This window comes from Muntiacus reevesi, chromosome 5, assembly GCF_963930625.1.
Source record: "Muntiacus reevesi chromosome 5, mMunRee1.1, whole genome shotgun sequence".
Classification (NCBI taxonomy): Eukaryota; Metazoa; Chordata; class Mammalia; order Artiodactyla; family Cervidae; genus Muntiacus; species Muntiacus reevesi.
This window is the reverse complement of record NC_089253.1, coordinates 23,576,259-23,596,826: the sequence shown is the minus strand read 5'-3', so window position 1 is coordinate 23,596,826 and position 20,568 is coordinate 23,576,259. Positions and strand designations below refer to the sequence as shown.

The 20,568-nt window shown below is 35.8% G+C and overlaps 1 protein-coding gene across 2 annotated transcripts in view; it reads left to right on the top strand.

The window, feature by feature from the left end:
- PRMT3 (protein arginine methyltransferase 3) overlaps window positions 1-20,568 on the top strand; it is a 124,188-nt gene that overhangs the window by 55,707 nt on the left and 47,913 nt on the right. For both annotated transcript variants that reach the window (XM_065937233.1, XM_065937234.1), the window contains exons 11-13: window positions 5,388-5,466; window positions 16,207-16,394; window positions 18,349-18,435. In XM_065937233.1, the coding sequence (XP_065793305.1) occupies window positions 5,388-5,466; window positions 16,207-16,394; window positions 18,349-18,435 (354 nt within the window). The remainder of the gene's footprint in view (window positions 1-5,387; window positions 5,467-16,206; window positions 16,395-18,348; window positions 18,436-20,568) is intronic.

Below are 20,568 nucleotides of genomic sequence, written 5' to 3'. Positions count from 1 at the left end.
AGAACCAAGGACAATTCCCAGGAAATTAAAGCCCATTCTGTCACATAGGGAGCCTATAGTAAAATGAAGTTTAGCAAAGTGGAAAGTTGAGAGAAAGGACAATAACTGCGAGCAGTCCGTATATGAATCTTTTCATCTGCTAATATACTTAGCTAGACATTTTAATTTATCTCACAAATACTAAGTTTTGTTTCTACATATAGTATGTTCATGGATTTTCTAAAGTAATATTTTTCACAGTGAATGCTGGCTAACAGCCACTTGCCAACTAAGCTTTCACTCTGAAATATTATCAATCAGATACCTGTTGTAAATCTAATCCTGTTTAATATGTGCTGGCTAATTTTTATTTCAGAACACTTGAGTCCTTAATTACAAACGTGGTATAATATAATACAAATGTGTGTAATAAGTCATGTCTGACTCTTTGCAACCCCATGGACTGTATCCCACTGAGCTTCTATGTCCATGGGATTTTCCAGGCAAGAACACTGGACAGTGTTGCCATTTCCTACTCCAGGGGATCTTCCTTACCCAGGGATCAAACCTTCATCTCCTGTATTGGCAGGGGGATTCTTTACCACTGAGCCACCTGGGAAGCCCCATAATATAATATGAATACCAAGCCTTATTTTTACTGAGGTAAATCAATAAGAAGCAGCATAGAATAGTTACTTAGAACTTGGCCTCTATAGACAGATAGACCAGGGTTCAAATTCTGACTCATTCAACTGTTTCTTTAACTGTGAGCTGTTTTTTTTTAAGTCTTATGATTTTAGATTATTTAACATTTCTAAGCCTTAGTTTCCTTGTCAGCTGAATGAAAATAATATGTGCTTTAGGGACGAATTAAATAAGATATTACATAATGGATACTTAATATTACTGTGATGATATTTACCACTATTAATATTTGAAAATTAATTTTAGAAAGCAAAACAGCATTTTAAAATAACTAGTTTTCGTTAAAGTGCCATGATAGAGTATAAAGCAGAATAAAGAGATGGAGTTTGGTGGGGAAAGAAGATATTTAATATGGAGAATCCAGAAAATCCTTTTTGAGGAGGTAGTAGGTGAACAGATATCCAGATACTAAGTGAAATAAATGACTAGTGAAATTGTCAGTCTTCATCAAGTTTTAAATAATGTGGCTTGAGTTTTCCCTGGTGGTCCAGTGGTTAGAGGGGCTTCCCAAGTGGCTCAGTGGTAAAGAATCCGTCTGCCAGTGCAGGAGACACAGGTTAATCTCTGGGTCAGGCAGATTTCCCTGGAGGAGGAAGTGGCAGCCCAGTCCAGTATTCTTGCCAGGTTAATCCCATGTCCTGAGGAGCCTTGTGGACTAAACAGTCCATGGGTTTGCAGAGTCAGACCCGACTGAACATGCACGTACGCCAGTGGTTAGGACTCAGCGTTTTCACTGCCAGGGCCTAAGTTTGATCCCTGATAGGGGAGCTAAGAGCCCTCTAGCTGCACAATTAGACCGTAATAATAATAATGTGGCATATTTAGTAGACAGGCTCAATATGAGCATGGGTAATCCATGGTTGTTTTGAAGAAATGCTATTCTACTGATTTGCTAGTTTAGTTGATCTTTACCATAAAGTTTAGAGAAGTACTTTGACAGAATAGAGCCCTTGTCGTATACTTATACTAGAAATATCTTTCTTGTTGTTCAGTTGCCAATTCCTGTCCAATTCTTTGTGACCCCATGGACTGCAGGAAGCCAGGCTTCCCTGTCCCTCACTATCTCCTGGAGTTTGCCCAAGTTCATGTCCATTCAAATATCTTGCTACAGAAAGGAAAAAAGGTATTATCAGAAATAGATATAGGGTTTTCCCTGGTGGTTCAGTGGTGAGGAGTTCGCCTGCCAGCGCTGGAGAGACAAGTTTGATCCCTGTTTGGGGAAGATCCCACATGCCACAGAGCAGTTAGGCCCATTTGCCACAACTGTTGAGCCTGTTCTCTAGATTCCGGAACCCGAAAGTACTGAAGCCCACTCCCCCCCCACAGCCTATGTTCTGTAACAGAAGCCACAGTGCAGCACAGCTGGAGAGTGGACCCTGCTTGCTGTAACTGGGGAGAAGTGCAGCAGTGAACATCTAGCACAACCAAAATAAACAAAGTTATTTTTAAAAACCAAAGTTAAAGAAATAGGTTTAAAGTATTGTTTTTAATTATACACCAATGAAGAGAGGAAAAGGAGGGGGAGAAAGGAATGGGGAAAGAAAAAAACCTTCTGCTTCTACCATTTTAGCCCAGTTCCATCCCAGAGTAGCAGACCCCATATGACTTCTGCTGATACTCTTTAATAGGTTTTATATGTTAAGTCTGTGGCAGGCACTGTGCGAAATGTATCAACAAAAGCATTTGATTATTTGCTTTCAGAAATTTTCCTACCTAATAATGTTGGCTCACTCTGAAATTTGTGACATAATGCATGGCATCTAGGAAGGGATGTTTGTGCTTCCAGGAATGATGATCCTCCTCTTGTTTGCCTGCCCTCTATCTCAGGTTGAGTTTGGTTAGCAGCATTTGGAATTGAATCTTAAAGCCAATGTTTATGATGGGATCTGAAGATTGTCCAGAGTTATTTTTCCAGCTACATATCCTAAAATAAGTCACTTAATCTTGCTAGTACTGATTTCTCTGATATGAAAATCACGTTGTTTAAACAGTTAGAACCTCAGAAGCGCTCTCTAATATTGTTCGATCAGGATTCTGGGTAATCATTATGGGGTATGTGGAAAAGGGCTTATTGGTGTTTTTTATTTTGAATGGAAGTAGACATATGGGAAATTCTTCAATATAAATACCAAACTTCAGAAGATTAAGAAAAATTGACATTTTTAACCCAGAGGGAAAAAATCTCTCTGAGAACCTTGAAGTTGGAATTGGCACTAATTTGGCCAGCCTGATCAGATTATTTTGATTGGGTTTAAAATTGTGTTTATGAATTTTAAAGAAATTTCAAACATTTTAAAGAAGGGTCTTTTTATTTTTTGTATGCACACACATATGCATAGTCTTGGATAATCTGGAAAAAAGTGACTCCTGGGGGAAAAAAGAAAAGGAATTTTAGTTCTGACTCAAGGATTTTTAATAAAGGACCATTCACTAAATAAATACTATATGATTCTGAAGAATCTGGTAAACCTTCCTTCTCTAATGTATTAAACATAATTTAAAAAATCTCAGTAGCCTGTACAAATATATTTTTAAGTACTTATTTTTTTTTAGTTAAACTGACAAGATTTACTGCTATAAACCCTTTTGCATTTATTAACATATTTAGGTCTCACAACAGCACTGTAATATAGAATACCATTGTTATTGTCACTTTTGTTATCATGCATGTATGCATGCACACTCGGTTGTGTACAACTCCTTGAGACCCCATGGGCTGTAGCCCGCCAGGCTCCTCTGTCCATGGGATTTCCCAGGCAAGAATACTGCACTGGGTTGCCGTTTCCTTCTCCAGCGGATCTTCTGGACCCAGGGATTGAACCTGGGTCTCCTGCATTGCAGGCAGATCTTTACTGTCTGAGCCACTAGGGAAGTCCAAATCCTTAATTTTCCTAAGTAAACACATTAATACAAGATTTGTTGCTAAGTCTGTGTTTTGTAGGCAGTTATTTTCTTATCAATAAATTTGTGAGTTGGAGGGAAAAGATAAATGCCAGTGTAGAGTTGCTAGCAGCAATTTAATTAGGTTCCGTTATAAGTGATTCAGAATGAGAGCTGTATTTTCTGTAAATTTAAATTTGCTGTTAATCTCTTGGGAAAATTACCCATCTCAGTTTTGCAGGTTTTTCTGTTAGTAGAGAAACCTTTGAAACATCATCGTTCATTGTGTTGTATATTGATCTTGTTAGACCCTTAATTTGTGCACAGAACAAATGAATGAAAACAGTTTTGTTTCACAATGCTGACATGAGGGTAACACTCTTATTCATTCACCTTTAGCAACAGTAGGGTTTACTGTATGCTAAGAAGTACTGTACTGAAGACTCAGCTTTCCCTACTTTTCAGGGCTGTTGGGAGATGGGCCCCAGAAGAAGACTAATGGAAACTGGCTTTGATCTCTCTTATAATCACTTTATCATTTCTGTAATATGCTGTGTAGCATGCCACTAGAATGTGCTGTGTGTGCGACACTGATGCAGTACGTCCCCTACACACGAGCCTTCACGTAGAGAGCTCTGAAAGATTCAAATGTGCCCAGCTGTCACACTGTACTACTGGACTTTTCAGGTTGCTTTACTGTAAGAGTAGAAATGTTTTCTTAATTTTTGTTTTTTATGTTTTATTTGTATGAAATGTACTATGAACCTGTTATAGTACTATATAGCCAGTTGTGTTAGCATGTTACTTAGGCTAACTCTGTTGAATTTACAAACTGGACTTACAGCCGTGCTCTCAGAATGCAACTGGTTCATATGTAGGGGACTTACTGTGGTGGTGAGTTATCCTTTCATTTGTGCTGTGATTATCCTCTCTTGGTGAAGGAGTCAGTGGTGTTCTCCAGAATCCGGAGTGCCCTGGGGCCAAGTTTCACGCAGTGTGTTTCAGACCGCTGAACAACAGCTCTGCTGAGTCCTGTGAGATGTTGATACATGTTACATAGGAAAAGAAAGGTCTCTAGTCAAAAAGTGGGCAATACTTATTTAAAACATATTCAGCCGTACTCTTCACTGTAACACTTTTCAAAACTTGTTAATGTGCTGTTGTGCATTATGAATCTCTCTGAGGAGGATAGAGAATCTGATCTTCCTCACCTCTTTGATTAAAAGTCCCCTCCCCTCTTTTTTTTTTTTTTTTAAAAAACTCTTCAAAGAGAATGTCTTTGGGCAGAAAATAACTTTGGGAAAAGATATTCTAGACCAGTTTCTCAGTCTTAGCCGTATAGATATTTGAGATCAGACATATGTTTGTTTGGGGGGCCATCCTATGCCAGTAGAAGATGTTTACCAGTAAAGGACGTTTACCTCCCAAATAGTTGTGACAATCAAAAATGTCCTCTGGGGGCAAATAGAACAATTGGTTGCAGATTCATACTGCAGTATTCCAGGAAGTTATACAATACATTAGCAATTTCTGTGTGAAACTTTCCTTTTAATGGGGAAGAAACAATAGTCTAGGAAGTGGAAGCACAGGTGGAGAAGGTTCATTACGTTCTACTGTAATAAACATTCTGGATCCACTTTGTACCCTGGCTTGATTTAATTATTACATGGAGAATTTACTGCGAAAAGTAATTTCAAACTTTGAAGACTATTACATGGTAAAAAATATTTTTTGCTAAAATAGTAGCCTAGATATTTAAAGTTATCTGCTTATGATGATATTGCACATTTCTGAAAACCACTTTTTCCTTTTTATTTATATAGGGCTATTTTCTTCTCTTTGAGTCTATGTTAGATTCTGTCCTTTATGCAAAGAACAAATACTTGGCAAAAGGAGGATCGGGTGAGTATAAAATTCAAAGTAGTCTATTTTTAGTCTGGCAGAACCAAATGAACCTTTGGATTTCAAATAAACTATGCATGACTGAGAAAGTTCCCAATAGAGATGAAAGATATTTCCATTAGAGGAAGCTTTAAGACATTTGTTTAGTGTACTGTTAATAGTAGAACATTATATTAATATAAAATATGCAAGACTCCCAAGTTAATTGTATTCTCGTGAACACGTGTTTTGATTTGTTTGTTTTTATGACATTTTAGTTGTTGTTTTTCCCCGAAACAATATTTCATACTAGGTTGGAAATCATTCATTTTGGTAGCAAATTTTCCATGACTTCAGTAAATGTATAAACCTGTCTTCTCTGTGATTTAACAAGAACATTTAAATATTGGTTTCTGTTAAATTTATGAAGTACCACATACCAGTCAGTATTTTTAAATAGATCCAAATAAATGTAGAAGGCTTCCTTTTCATATCCATGGTGAACTTTTACTCATATTGTCTGCATACTCAGTGAGATTGTGTTTCATAGACTTTCTGCTGTAAACAGTTGTATACACATAGAGTGTCCTCAGGATTATGTTTTGCTCATCTTTGGCTCTTTACTGAGCTCTACAGCTCCTGGAATATAGATAGAACATAATACATGTTTGTTGCATTGAATCATTAAAACTGAGTTGAATAGCATCTGTTCATAGCATAGTTGAAGGTCCGTGGGCCTTCCCTTTTCAAAGCTTTAGAATTAGTAAGTCATTTCTGTGGTCCGAGTATAGTTGATAAAACTGCTATATAAAAGTAGATGAAAAGGAGAATACATTTTGAACTGATATCATAAAGCACTTGAGCATACATATGCTTTCTGCCCATTCATGTTCTATGAAATTACTTGGCAGTAAAAATCAGTAAGACCAAAACAGAAAGCACACAGAAAATTCTCCAGTACAATTGAGTTCTTTTTATAATAGCATTTAAGTGGATTGCCTTTCTTTTGCAAAATGATCTCAATTTATCACTATTTTCTGCAACCATTTCAAGTTATGTTTCTGATCTGTGATGTGAATGTGGCTAGAATGTTTTAGATATATTTTACCCTGTAATAATTGGCTTTCAATAATTGGAGTGGGGTTTTTTTATGACAACTATACTTAATGACTAAAAACTAATATTATCTACTATTTGTCTACTAGTTGCCAAATAATACAGTCTACCTTTATTTATCGTATTACATATAGTTGTGACAACAGCCCGTTGAGATTTTAGAAACATAGATGTCCTGGATGGTACATTTAAATATCCAAACCTTAAACTTGTTTTTCTAAACACAGATCTGCCAGACTCTAGTATTTATGTTCTATTCACTGTCCCTTGTTGTTTTTTTACTAAAGTGCATTTTATTGAATCTCATTCTTGCCTTGAAGTTGTTTCAGGGAAGATTCAGAGAACTGTTTCCATACCTCCCTGAGTGGTGTTCATTGATCTTACTGAAGGACTGACAGCAGCTTAATACATTTAAATTGAATTCTTGATGAAATTCGTTAAGAACTTACAGCCTTGTGAATAAAGAGGTTATAGCTGAAACAGTGGCAGAGCTATTTTCCATCATCAGAGGGATAAAGTAGAGACACATAAGTTTATCTCTTTCCATATTTTTATATAGCAGCTTTTAGCACTCAGATTTTCTAGGGGTGTATTAAAGAGAGGTCAGCATTCAGCTGCATCAGCGGTGCTATTGAATGAATGTTACTTATCAGCAGAATCAAAAAAGTAGGAAAAGACCGAAATAAGTAAGATGAAGTGATCTAACCTATTTTGTATATTTGAGCATGCTTTGATGAATATCATCAGTCATCTAGATGCTGATTCTTTTATTGCAAACAAAAGTTTTATGTTTTTCTTAATGAAAGATTTACTAAGCAATTAGTAGTGTAAAGATTTAAGAAAGAATAACTGAATTATGAGAAACAGACTATTGAAGACTATATAAGCATGAAGGGACCACACTTTATTTTTACAGGAATCTTGGTTCAGTTTATGTTTTACTTTATATATACTGGCATGGCCTTTATAAAGCATAGTCAGCCAATAACTTAAGTATTCACTCTCCTAACCACCAAGTAATTCCACAGTACTTTAGAGGTGCTCATTTTCTGCTGTTATCACTAATAAAAGTAAAGTTTTGTGGGGATTCCCTGGCAGTCCAGTGGTTAGGACGCGGTGCATTCACTGCCATGTGCCTGTGTTCAGTCCTCTGTTGGGGAACTAAGATTCCACATGCCATGTGGTGAGGCAAAATAAAAAAATAAAATAAATTTTTAAGTTTTGTAGAGTTACTGAAAGTGGGTTTACTACTTTCTGCTTATTATTAGTTTACCAATTGTATATCAGAAATGTAGTGTTTTTACATTAAACCGACTTGCTTGGTGGCTCAGATGGTAAAGCGTCTGCCTACAATGTGGGATACCTGGGTTCGATCCCTGGGTCGGGAAGATCCTCTGGAGAAGGAAATGGCAACCCATTCCAGTACTCTTGCCTGGAAAATCCCATGAATAAAAGAGCCCCGTAAGCTACAGTCCATGGGGTTGCAAAGAGTCGGACACAACTGAGCAACTTCACTTCACTTACATCAAACCAACCAAAAAATCAGGAGGAAAACCAGGAAAATGTTAGATCATGACCAGTGCATATTTTTATAAGGAATTAAGTTGAAAATGAATGTATATTTTAGGATTGAAGCATAGATATAAATGTTTTATACACTAAAAGTGTCAAAATTCCTACACGGATTTATCTTTAATAGGAATTTATGGAATTCATTATTTCATAATTTGAGGGTTGGCTGTTTATGTCGCTTAAAACTGACATCTCAAATTAATAACATTATAAGTACGTTTAGCACTACAAAGGTAATATTAAAATGATACTGTTGATTAAAATTGAATGGTGAGGCTTGTGGTCATCAGTCCTGTCTGTGTCTTGGTTGTGGTGGTGATTGTATAACTGGTATATTTATCAAATCACATAGGATTACACACCAAAAAGGGCAAAGAGAGTGAGTTTTACTGCATGTAAATTTTCTCTCAGTAGAATTGACTTAAGAAAAAACAGCAGTATTACCTCCATCAGGTCAAATAATCATGATATAATATGATTTCTAGCTATTTTGAAAAATAAAGCTGTGTACTAACTTTATGCCCACTTCTATAATTTTTGTTAGTATTATCAATATATCTCTCTATAACAAAAAAATAATTGGGTGATTACAAAGAGGAAAGGAAAGGGGAAGAACAAGTAAATACACTAACTTTATCATTACTCATGATAGGAGATTAGTAAATACTATTAAAAAGAGACAAGCAGAAGATATTCTGTAAGGTTGTAATTATAAAGTTAGCTATTAGAACAAAAAAGGAAGACTTAGTAAAAAAAAAAAAAATAGAACTAATACTTAAGAAAAAAGGAAAACGATCGTGCAGTTGAACTACTTAAAAAACAAAATAAAACAAAAACTACAGATACAGAGTAACAAAATGATAGGAACAAGAAAAATTTTCATATCAATAATGAAAATGGACTAATTTATAAATGAGAAAGAATTAGGTTGTAACACGAGAGAATCTGATTCTATGGTACACCTAAGACAAAATTACATAGAAAAGTCAGGACAAAAAAAAGATACTCAAGCAAATAAAAAACAGTTATGATATTGATACCTAACAAAAGGGAATTTGGGCAAAATATATAATTAATCATAAAAACAGGGCTTAGCACTAAGGAGCAAAATCATGCCCATCTTCATAGCTACTGAAAATGTTGATGTATATAAAATACATGAACAATCTGAAAGTTTGGTTAAAAATGGCATACTTAAGTTGTTTGTTTCTGAGAATCTCCCCACGAAATATCTTCTCATTATAAAAGGGAAAAGAGTAAATTTCTCTGTAGAAGCCTGGCAGACTCCACTTCTAGTCATAATCAGAGTTGGCATCCTCCAGAATTGGACTGATTGATACTGCTGGAGCACAAAGAAATGATTTGTTGCTTTGAAACTTCCTCAGAACTGATAACATAGTCCTGTTTTTAGAATTTATTTAAGGTGTACACAGTAGTGGTGGTTCAGTGGTAAAGAATCCACCTGCCCAGCAGGAGACTCAGATTGGATCCCAGGGTCGGAAAGATCCCCTGGAGAAGGAAGTGTCAGCCCACTCCAGTATTCTTGCCTGGGTAATCCCATGGACCGAGGAGCCTGGAGGGCTACTCTGCATGGGATGACAGAGTCTGACATGACTTAGCTAGTAAACAGCAACAGTACACAGTAGTAGGTATTGCTGCCGCTGAAAAGTGGACAGAAATTTAGGTGTGTATCATTAGTAGAGCCTCGGTCATGGACTCATGCCTAACTTGCAAGGAAGGGAAAGAAACATTTTCTCGTTTTCAGCTTCTGTAGAAGAAAGCAGATCTGCCTCATAACAGGAAATCTCACAAACAGTTCAGAAGAGGGCAGCAAAACAGAGTGGCAGATACATGCATTGGAATCCTGGTCTTTGCTGATAAGAAACTGCCTCTGTTAGATGCCTTTCCCTTGCTATTTCCTCGTGTGTGGAAAGCTGAACTCTAGAGTGTACTGACTTCTCCCTCATTTCTGCTTCGCTGCTCTCCTTTTTAGTGTCTCTCTCTGCTTTTTCACCTCATTCCTTTACTAAGATGGAATGGGTAAGGCAGGACGTTCCCATTTTCCTCACTTAGCCCTGAAGTTTTATTAATCTCTAATCTTTTTCAATGCTTTTCTCTTTCCTCACTCTTTTCCAACAGGTGCTCATTAGGGCAGTTGAGTTCCTCTTTCCTTTTTCTCTGTTTGAAAAGCACAAAACATGGCATCATGAATAATGGAAAGCACAAAATTTTGCAGTCAGACCTTAAATTAAATCCCTGCTTCATCAGATGACTAGTTACGTAGTTAGCTGATTAAGAACAGTAATTTGGGCAAGTTACTTTATTCCTCTGTACTTCAGTTTCCTTATCTGAAAAAGGAGGCTTATCATCTAGCTTTTTAGAATCAGTCAAAAGTCTAAATGAGGTGCTTGACATAAACTAGCTGCTCAATAAACGTCGATTCCACTCCTTAGTTTTAGCTAAACATGAGATTCATGTTGTTTATACATTATAAAAGTTTGCAATCAATTTAGGCATTTTCACCTGCCTTTTGTATAGTACTTGACTTTTACATAACTTACCTCCGTATAATCAGTCACTGGCGGTGTCATAGTGCTTAGAGGTCTCCTTCAGCATTTCCACAATTCACTGTGTACTTCCTCATCTTCAGATTCATTTCTCCCACATTTATTATTTTGGTTTTGTTCAGTGATATTGCAGTACTATCATTTTCTACCTTTTTATAGTATAATTTTTCAGTGTATATTACAGTAACAATTTAGCCTAGCTAAGCTTTAGTGTGGGCCCAGAGAAAATGTTCCAATTTCCAAATAAACAGTTGGCTTTTAAGATAACCTTATTATATAAATTGAAATTAATTTTTTAAAACTCTGTGATTATTTGATGATGTAGTTACCTAGTAGTACATTTTCCTTTATTCATGACAGTCATTTTATCATTGACTATTGTTTCACCAAAGCTTTCCTCTGTGGTTCATATACTGTGAAAAGAACAGTCTGTTTTAACTTATTTATTGTCTCCTTTTTGTTATAAACCTTTTCCTTCTCTGGTTATTTATATACAAACAATGATGCTAGTGTTTACTAGGAGTTGTTTCTTCATGCATCTCAGTCTTATCCTTTAGTGTCCAAAAGTTTGTGAGGCATTTCTAAGGGATAAAGGATTTCCCATCTTTATCTGTTCACCATGTGAGCTGTTCTAGTGACAAATGAATTCTGGGCAGTGAATCGAGAAGGACACAGATGTCAAAGCCATGAATTTATAAATGGTCTGCTAAGAAAAGACTTTTGTCCAATCAGCGCTTTGTTAATTTCACCTACAAGAAGGAATAATTATTCAATTATGCTTCTATCTGACAAAAATCAGATGACAAATGTGTCAGAATGCGAAGGTAAAGGGTTAGTCAGGATTCTGGCAGCTGGCCCAAAATGTTAGCCAGCTGTGAGGAGGTGGATAAAGAATCAAATTGACCTATAGCATTGATAGCAAGTCTTTCATGGATATTCGTAGATCTTACTAACGGAAAGATAAAAACTTACTTCTAAATTCTAACAAACACAGAGGCCATGATTTTTTATATCTTTGTGAAATATAATTAGATTGAAAAATAAACTGCAAAAAATTAAATCATATTCCTCTTTAGTCTGTTTCTTATTACCAGCATATTTTTAAAATTGTTTTTTAACAGTTAAAATATGTTATTTTTACTTCCTATAATCTGCTAATTGTGTTAACAATTTTTTTTTAATTGGAGGATAATTGCTTTACAGTATTGTGTTGGTTTTTGCCATACATCAACATGAATGGGCCACGGATATACATCTGTCCCCTCCCTCCTCAGCTCCCCTTCCGTCTCCCTCTCCATCCCACCCCTCGAGGTGTCCCAGAGCACGGAGTTGAGCTCCCTGTGTGTTTCCATGCTTTTCTCTCAATTCGTCCCACCCTCTCCTTCCCCAACTGTGTCCCCAAGTCTGTTCTCTCTGCCTGTGTCTCCACTGCTGCCCTGCAGATAGGTTCATCAGTACCATCTTTCTAGATTCCGTACGCACATGTTAATATACAATGTCTTTCTGACTTATTTTACTCTGTGTAATAGGCTCTAGGTTCAACCACCTCATTAGGACTGACTCTAATGTGTTCTTTTTTTTTAGTTGAGTAATATTCCATTATACACACACACACACACCCCATGATTTCTGTAAGATTCATCTGTCGATGGACTCTAGGTTGCTTCCAGGTACTGGCTATTGTAAAAAGTGCTGCCACAAACATTTGGGTACATGCATCTCTTTGAGTTATGGTTTTCTCAGGGTATGTGCCCAGTAGTGGGATTTTTGTGTTGTATGGTAGTTCTGCTCCTAGTTGTCTAAGGAATTGCCATACTGTTCTCCATAGTGACTATATCAATTTATATTCCCACCAGTAGCAGGAGGGTTCCCTTCTCTCCACACCCTCTCCAGGATTTATTGTTTGTAGAATTTTTAATGATTATCATTCTGACTGGTGTGAGGTGATACCTCATTGTAGTTTTGATTTGCATTTCTCTAATATCAGAATTGCTTTTTAATTAGTTTTAGTAACTTGAGTTTTTCCTAATAAAAACAGTGGAAAAGTTATCCTTACTTCTTAACGCTATTACTAATGAGTACATCATATTACTTGATTCAGTGCCTGAGTTCAGACATTTCTACAAAAGGCTAGCTAGTATTTTAAGTCCACTAAGATTTTTAATAATATTCTATAATAGAACTCTGTGAACCATGTTAAGTGGCTTGAATGTACACTGCCTCATCTGTATTAGGAATATCCGTCAGATGCCTGCTCCTTGGAAGAAAAGTTGTGACCAACCTAGACAGCATATTAAAAAGCAGAGACATTACTTTGCCTACAAAGGTCCATCTAGTCAAAGCTGTGGTTTTTCCAGTAGTCATGTGTGGATGTGACAGTTGGACTATGAAGAAAGCTGAGTGCCAAAGAATTGATGCTTTTGAACTGTGGTGTTGGAGAAGACTCTTGAGAGTCCCTTGGACTCCAGGGAGATCCAACTAGTCAATCCTAAAGGAAATCAGTCCTGAATATTCATTGGAAGGACTGATGCTCAAGCTGAAACTCCAGTACTTTGGCCACCTGATGTGAAGAACTGACTCATTTGAAAAAAACCCAGCTGCTGGGAAGGATTGAAGGCAGGAGGAGAAGAGGACAACAGAGGATAAGATGGTTGCATGGCATCACCAACTCGATAGACATGAGTTTGAGCAGGCTCCAGGAGTTGGTGATGATGGACAGGGAAGCCTGGCATGCATGACTGCAGTTCATGGGGTCTCAAAGAGTTGGACACAACTGAGGGACTGAACTGATACCTAGTGTCCTGCTTATTTTTTTAGATAAAGTTTTATTAGAAAATAGCCATGCTCATGTATTTATAATTATCTGTGGGACTTTTACATCATAGCACCAGAGATGAATAGTTTCAGTAAAGACCATATAGCCTACAAAACGTAATACAGTCACTTTATATAAGATGTTTGCTGACCCCTGATCTATTATGTTCCTCTTTAAGGGTGAAATTACAGGACATAATGTTGGAAAGCTTCTATGATGGTCATATTAAGTCTGAAGTGTACATAAGAAACTTGGTGGTGGTTTAGTTGCTAAGTCTTGTCCAGCTCTTGCAACGCCATGGACTGTAGTCTACCAGTCCTCAGTCCATGGGATTCTCCAGGCAAGAATATTGGAGTGGGATGCCATTTCCTTCTCCAGGGGATCTTCCTGACCTAGACATCTAAAGTTGCTTCTATTTCTTCTTCAGTGTTCCTCATCCTAAGGACCTCGTTAGGAAACTAAACATGCATACCTTTCCTATAGCAGATAACTTGTGAATCACCATTTGCAGTAGCATCTTTTACTTTGAAGTATTTATATCAGTCAGAAATTTAAACACAGTCAAGAGGCTTACCATATTTGTGGAGGAAGAGGAAAGTAGAAGTAATTCAGGTTACCCAGCAGTCGACTCCAGCCCAGTGCAGTTGTCACACCTGACTCACTTGCTGATTTAGACAAGACTTGGGAAACTTCTTATCAGTATCGCAGCACCAGGTTTTTTTTCTGGGTATCTCAGATGTCAGGTTTGGAAGAAGCAGTTGCTTTGTTGTCAACAGATCTTATCGTGGGCTTTATTTAGAAGATAATTTAGTACTGCTGTCATTGAATAATAAAATTCCTACAGCTGTGGAGAGAAACAAAGTTCGGAGGAAGGAGGGTTATTTCTCTGATGTTTATGTCTGAAGGCTAAGTTAATAATTGTGAAATTATTTCTTTTGTTTCTTTGACACACGTGTAGTTTCTTTCAGTGTGTTGATACAGTAATGTGTATTTTATATTTTAATTTACAAATTCCCTAAATGTTGACATTTGAAGGACAAAGTTAATTTGATTATTAGTCCAAAAAATGAGCATCAATATTGTTTTAAAAATTTCATGTTACAAAGACTTTTACTTGTTACTAGAAGAGGGTTTCTCTCAGCTTCCCTGGTGGCTCAGTGGTAAAGAATCCACCTGGCAATGCAAAGGACACAGCACATGCTGTGGAGCTACTAAGTCCATGCTCCGCAACAAAAGAGGCCCCCGCAGTGAGAAGCCCACGCACCACAGCTAGAGAGTAGCCCCCGTTCTCTGAAACTACAGAAAAACCCGCACAGCCAAAACTAAATAAAAAAGAGTCTCTCTGAACATACTGTTCCCTTACCTGTCTTAACACTTACTCTCTTGGTATTGAATCCAGATCACCTCTATTGAATTCCAAGTCTGTGTATCAGCTGATAATTAATTGGATATTTTTACCTGTTTATCTAAGCATTAAACTCTCATATTCCTCTTGAATCTGCCCTTATGTTATTCCGTTGCCCGGGTTAGTACCCTAATTTGCCCAGTCACTAAGTATAAAGCCTGTCATCCTTGACTCTTCCTGTTTCTTGCTTTCATAGCCAGCCTGTCTTACCATCTGTAAGTTCTGTCTCCTAAACTTACCTTGACTGTATCTCCTCCTTTCCATTCCCACAGCCATCACTTTACTTCAGATCAGCTGAATTATTACAAGTGCCTCTTTCTTAAGTCTTGCTTCCTACCATTTATTCTCCACATTGCACTCCATGTGGTTTTTCTGAAACCAAAATTTGACCAGGTGCTCCCTCATATGAAATTTTTCACTGGCTTATCCTTATTCTCAGAATAAAGTCCAGTTTATTATTGTGGTTTACTCAGCACTGGCTTTATTTTATTTTATTTTATTTTTTTGGTTTCTACTTAACCTTTGTAGCTTAATATTCCTTACTTAGTCCTCTCAAATCGGAGTGTACTATGTCCCTAGATGCCCACTGCCCATCCTACCTAGAACGTATCCACTCCCCCCTGCCATTCCAGACTTACTTGTTTTTCAGCTCTCATCGTGATAATATCCTTGTTTCCCTGCCATAAACAAAGCTGAGTTAGCTGGGTTTTTGTTTGTTTTTTTCTGTAAGTCTCTTAGTACCTTATGCTTCCCCTTTCTTAGTATTTATTACATCACAAATAATTTTCAGTTTATTTGTCAAAATTGTATAAATGTAAGTTTGAGTAGGGACATGTATCCACAGTCTGTAAATTAGAGTAACTTACTGGCATATATTTAGTGCTCATAAATATTTACCTTTTATAATAAATTAGAGGGGGTAATATGAACTGGTCTCCTGCACAACTATAAAATTCTGTCCCATAATTTTCTTTACATGTCACATAACATCTTTAGAAAGGACTTGTCTTTACACGTTTCAGAGGAACATATTAGGTAAAAATCTTGTACCTCTTTACAATCAGCATGTTTAATATTAATAAATTCAAGATTGTGTCATCCTTTTAAAATAATTTGAATAGGAGCTCATCACTGAAATCCTTACTTTAATATTACTACCCTCCACTGCTAGTAATCAATTGCTAGTAATCTCTACTTTGGATTTCGTATTTCTATTTAGCCTTAATGATTGTATTTTGTTATAAAGGGAGATAATGCTAAATTGTTGGGTGTTTTATTTGTTACAGTCTACCCTGATAGTTGCACTATCAGCCTTGTGGCAGTAAGTGATATGAATAAGCATGCTGATAGAATTGCTTTTTGGGATGACGTCTATGGCTTCAACATGTCCTGCATGAAGAAAGCAGTCATTCCGGAGGCTGTGGTGGATGTTTTAGATCCAAAGACACTTATTTCAGACGCCTGTAGTGTTAAGGTGGGTACTTTACTAATTTTCTTTAACAGTGTGGCTGTATTTCTTATTTTTCATTTTTGAGGTTAGTATTTCTAATTGATGAATTAATTTTATGTATGGGTCTTCAAAACTAATCATTCTTCATTTTAATTAAAGCAACTTGACGTCATAATATTTACCAGTTGACTGTGCCGATTGGAATCTCTTCTCTTTATGTAGTGAAGTTTCTTACACTGAAGGCTTGAATCATTGACTTAGTGAAGGCAGAAAGTCCTGTTGTATTGTCATTTCTGCTTCACCACCACCTCCTGCCCTTAATTCTAAGCTTCTAAGCTTCTTATTTATAGCCAGTTTATTCATTCATGTATGTTTCACACAGTTTAACTTCTCATTTGGATTTCTTCCAGCCTTTTCAGATTAAGTAATTACAGTGGCTATGTCCATGAGACTAAAACCCTGCTATTTTAATTTTATATTCTTCACCATGTTAATCTCTCATTTTATTGACAGTTTTGCTATGTCAAATTTGCATGGGTTGAGTAATTTTGCAGTTAGTGATAGTACGGTTGGTTTTTGTGAAAGACTCCTTAATTTATCTATTTCAATTGTATAATGAAATAAATATAGCTTGTTTAGTGTTAAATTCAGAACACTGTCTCTCTTTAGTCACACTGTTACTTTCATAGTATCAATAATTATTCTTGGCACAAAGTATTCAATAGATAATCAGTAAAAGTTCATTAATTTTCTTAAGTGGATAAAGTCTAAAATTAATATGTAAAGTTTCTCAATAAGAACAAGCTGATTAAAATTGCATTCAGCTTTTAAGAAAAAAAATATAGCATGGTTAATAACTATAGGACTGTTCAGTGCCCTGGTACATTGAGTGTAAAGGATTTATTTGGATTCTTCCACTCAGGGAGGGGTGAATGGTTATAGCCAACTCAACCTTAAGATGGAACAGAAAGAGAAGGGTCATGTCGTGGTGCTAATTTCTCTCTCTAGTTATTTCTTGGCTTAATTCCCCAAAATGCTATGGGTAAACAAAATAGTTGAAATAGAAGATTTAGGACTAATAAACAAAGGTGTTTAAAAAGTATACATATCCTTTCTCTTTTCGTTTGTTTAGGTAACTGTAGCCTGTTCTGTATTCCCCAGTCTTTTTATAAATAAAAGGCAACCACAGTGTAGCTTCCTTAAAATTTTCTCACTGTTTAAAATAGAGTTATGCCTCACGTAGTCATGTGAATTGTGTTCACTGTGTTATAACCTATTCATGGTCAGCCAAATGCCGATGACAGCCTTCACAGCACAGCATCCTTTGGTCACACTGCTGTATCCGAGTCCATCTACTCTCCATAGTGAAATGGAAAAGCCTTTGAACTAGGATGGAACAGGAAAATAAGGATATCTGGCTATTTTTTCCCCTGAAGTGAATCTTCTTAGTTGATTTTGTTCATTGGTTGGAATTGGTATGATTGTTCCTAATATCTAACAAACTTCAGATGCACTTAGAAAAATGAATTCTAAAACACCTTGTTCTTTTAAATAGCATATGTTTTCAAGTTGGCATTTTCTACAAAAAAGATTGACTTACCACACATAATTTATTGCAAATGTATACCCCTGGTGGTTTACAAAATGGTTTTAGTTGGAACACAGGAAAACACTTTTTATTTGAGAGTATTTTAGTCTATCTTAGAAAAAACTTGAGCACAACAGAGCCATGATTTGACATGTATTATTCATATAACAAGTCTAAGTAAAAAATACTAATTTGATTTAAAGAAGATGTAATTAAATATTAGTGCTAATAGCCTTTAAGTTTAGAAATAATCCCCAAAGTGGGGTGTGGGTGATTAAAGTTTGCAAAGCATTGGTTTACAGTAATTTTTTTGCATAGAAAAGAAATATTTATGTGTTTCTGATTTTATTTTTACTAAATCCTTCCCTCTACTCTTTTTTTAATGGATAGCATATAGATTGTCATACAACGTCTGTCTCAGATTTGGAATTTTCTTCAGATTTTACCCTAAAAATCAGAGAGACATCATTGTGCACGGTAAGCTGTTTCATTCTACTTTCACAAATCTCTCTAATAGTGTGGTTGATTGGCAGGCTAATGAATTAATTACCAGGCTTGTGATAAATGAAAAAGACTATTGCCTTTGACAGTCTATCGAATCTGTCTGTTGAATAGATCTGTTTTAATAAGTCAGTAGATGTCAGAAAGTTGAGAAGAGAAAGTATTAGGAAACCATGTTTACATAGTGATATTTCTTTATAAACTCTTCACTGTTACTTATCATATAATTAATGGAGAGCACTCAACTTTATCTTCATAGACAGAAGTGAAATGTCCTGCTCCTCTCATTGACTCTTAACACTCAATTCAGATGGAAATAAAGTGATTATTTTGTATAATGTTTTATATTCCTGTGAGAAAAATAATGAAGAAACTGATGGTGTACCTGTCTTGAAAGATTCAGCCTGCTCTAATGGAAATAAGTAGGTGTTTTAGAAAAGTTAGACAAATCTAGATTCACATTTGGTTCTGCCACTCCATAGTTTGTTACTTTGTTCAGCTTACCTAGGTAATAAGTACTACAGACTAATTAACTACTTTAGGAAAAATGGTTGTTCTTTCTGTGTTGAAGACTAGTTATATAGATTAGTGAGATAGAATATGTGAAAACACCTACAATGTAGCCAGAAATGTTATTACTAAAATATATTAATTTTTCTTACATAATTTCTAAATGTGTATTAATGCTACAGTATATAGCGTTTACAGTATACAAATTACAGGATATATTATACCTTGACCAGGAGACTTAGAATGTTAACAAAATGTGGACCTTTCCTTACCAACGTATAAATTTACATAGGTATTATAGGTATATTTTTATCATTTTAAAATTTAATTTTATGGTTTAAAAATACTAATTATATCTTCAAAATGAAAATTTTTATTGAAAACTGTATCATCAGAAACTGTGAAACAGTTTATGGTCATGTAAACTTTGACTCTTCAACCTAATTCTTTTAAATACTTTGCTCAGATCAACGTATAAAAGATTATGATTTCTTTAAGCGTTTTTTCAGTTCATTTTGAGCCAATAATTATTTTATAACCAAAAATGTTTTAGCTATTCTTTGATGTTACGAGAACGTCTTTTTTAAATCAAAGTTGGTTTTATAGTTTAAAAAGTTAAATATCTAAATCCCAGACTTATGATTGTTAAGCACCCATTATATTCATATATTTAATTGGTGAAAAGCAAAATTTCATTTTTCCCATTTGTCTATCCCAGACTTTCTAATTCTGCTTTTTATTAATAGTAACTGAAGTTATTTGGTCAGTTGAAATTACAGACCACAGTCTAACTCCTAGACTTACTCTGTGTTTTTATATTCATAATCCTTGAGTGTTAAAAATGACTTCGTTTTTTAAAAAATTATTGAAGTGTAGTTGATCTACAAATGTGTTAATTTCTGCTGTACAGCGGGGTGATTCAGTTATACATACATTCTTTTTCATTACGGTTTATTATACGATGTTGAATATGGTTCCCTCGAATATGGTAGGACCTTGTTGTTTACCCATTCTGTATATAATACTTCACATCTGCTAATCCCAACCACCCACTCAATCCCCTCCCCACTGCACCAAACCACAGGTCTGTTCTCTGTATCCATGGGTCTGTTTCTGTTTTGTAGGTAATTTCATTTGTGTCATATTTTAGATTCCACATATAATTGATGTCATATGATATTTGTCCTCTGACTTCTTTCAGTTAGTATGATAATCCCTAGGTCCATCCTTGTTGCTGCAAATGGCATTGTCTCATTCTTTTTCTATGGCCAAGGAGTATTCCTTTGTGTATATCTGTACCTCATCTTTTTTATCAACTCATCTGTTGACATTTAGGTTGCTTTCATGTTTTGGTTATCATGAATAGTGCTATTATGAACATAGGGGTACGTGTATCTTTTTGAGTTATAATTTTTTCTAGATATGTGCCTAGGAGTGGGATTGCTGAATCATATGGTAACTCTGTTTTTAGTTTTTTTAGCAACCTCCATACGGATTTCCATAGTAGCTATACCAATGTACATTCCCACCAACAATGTAGGAGGATTCCCTTTTCTCCACACCCTCTCCAGCGTTTGTTATTTGTAGATTTTTAATGGT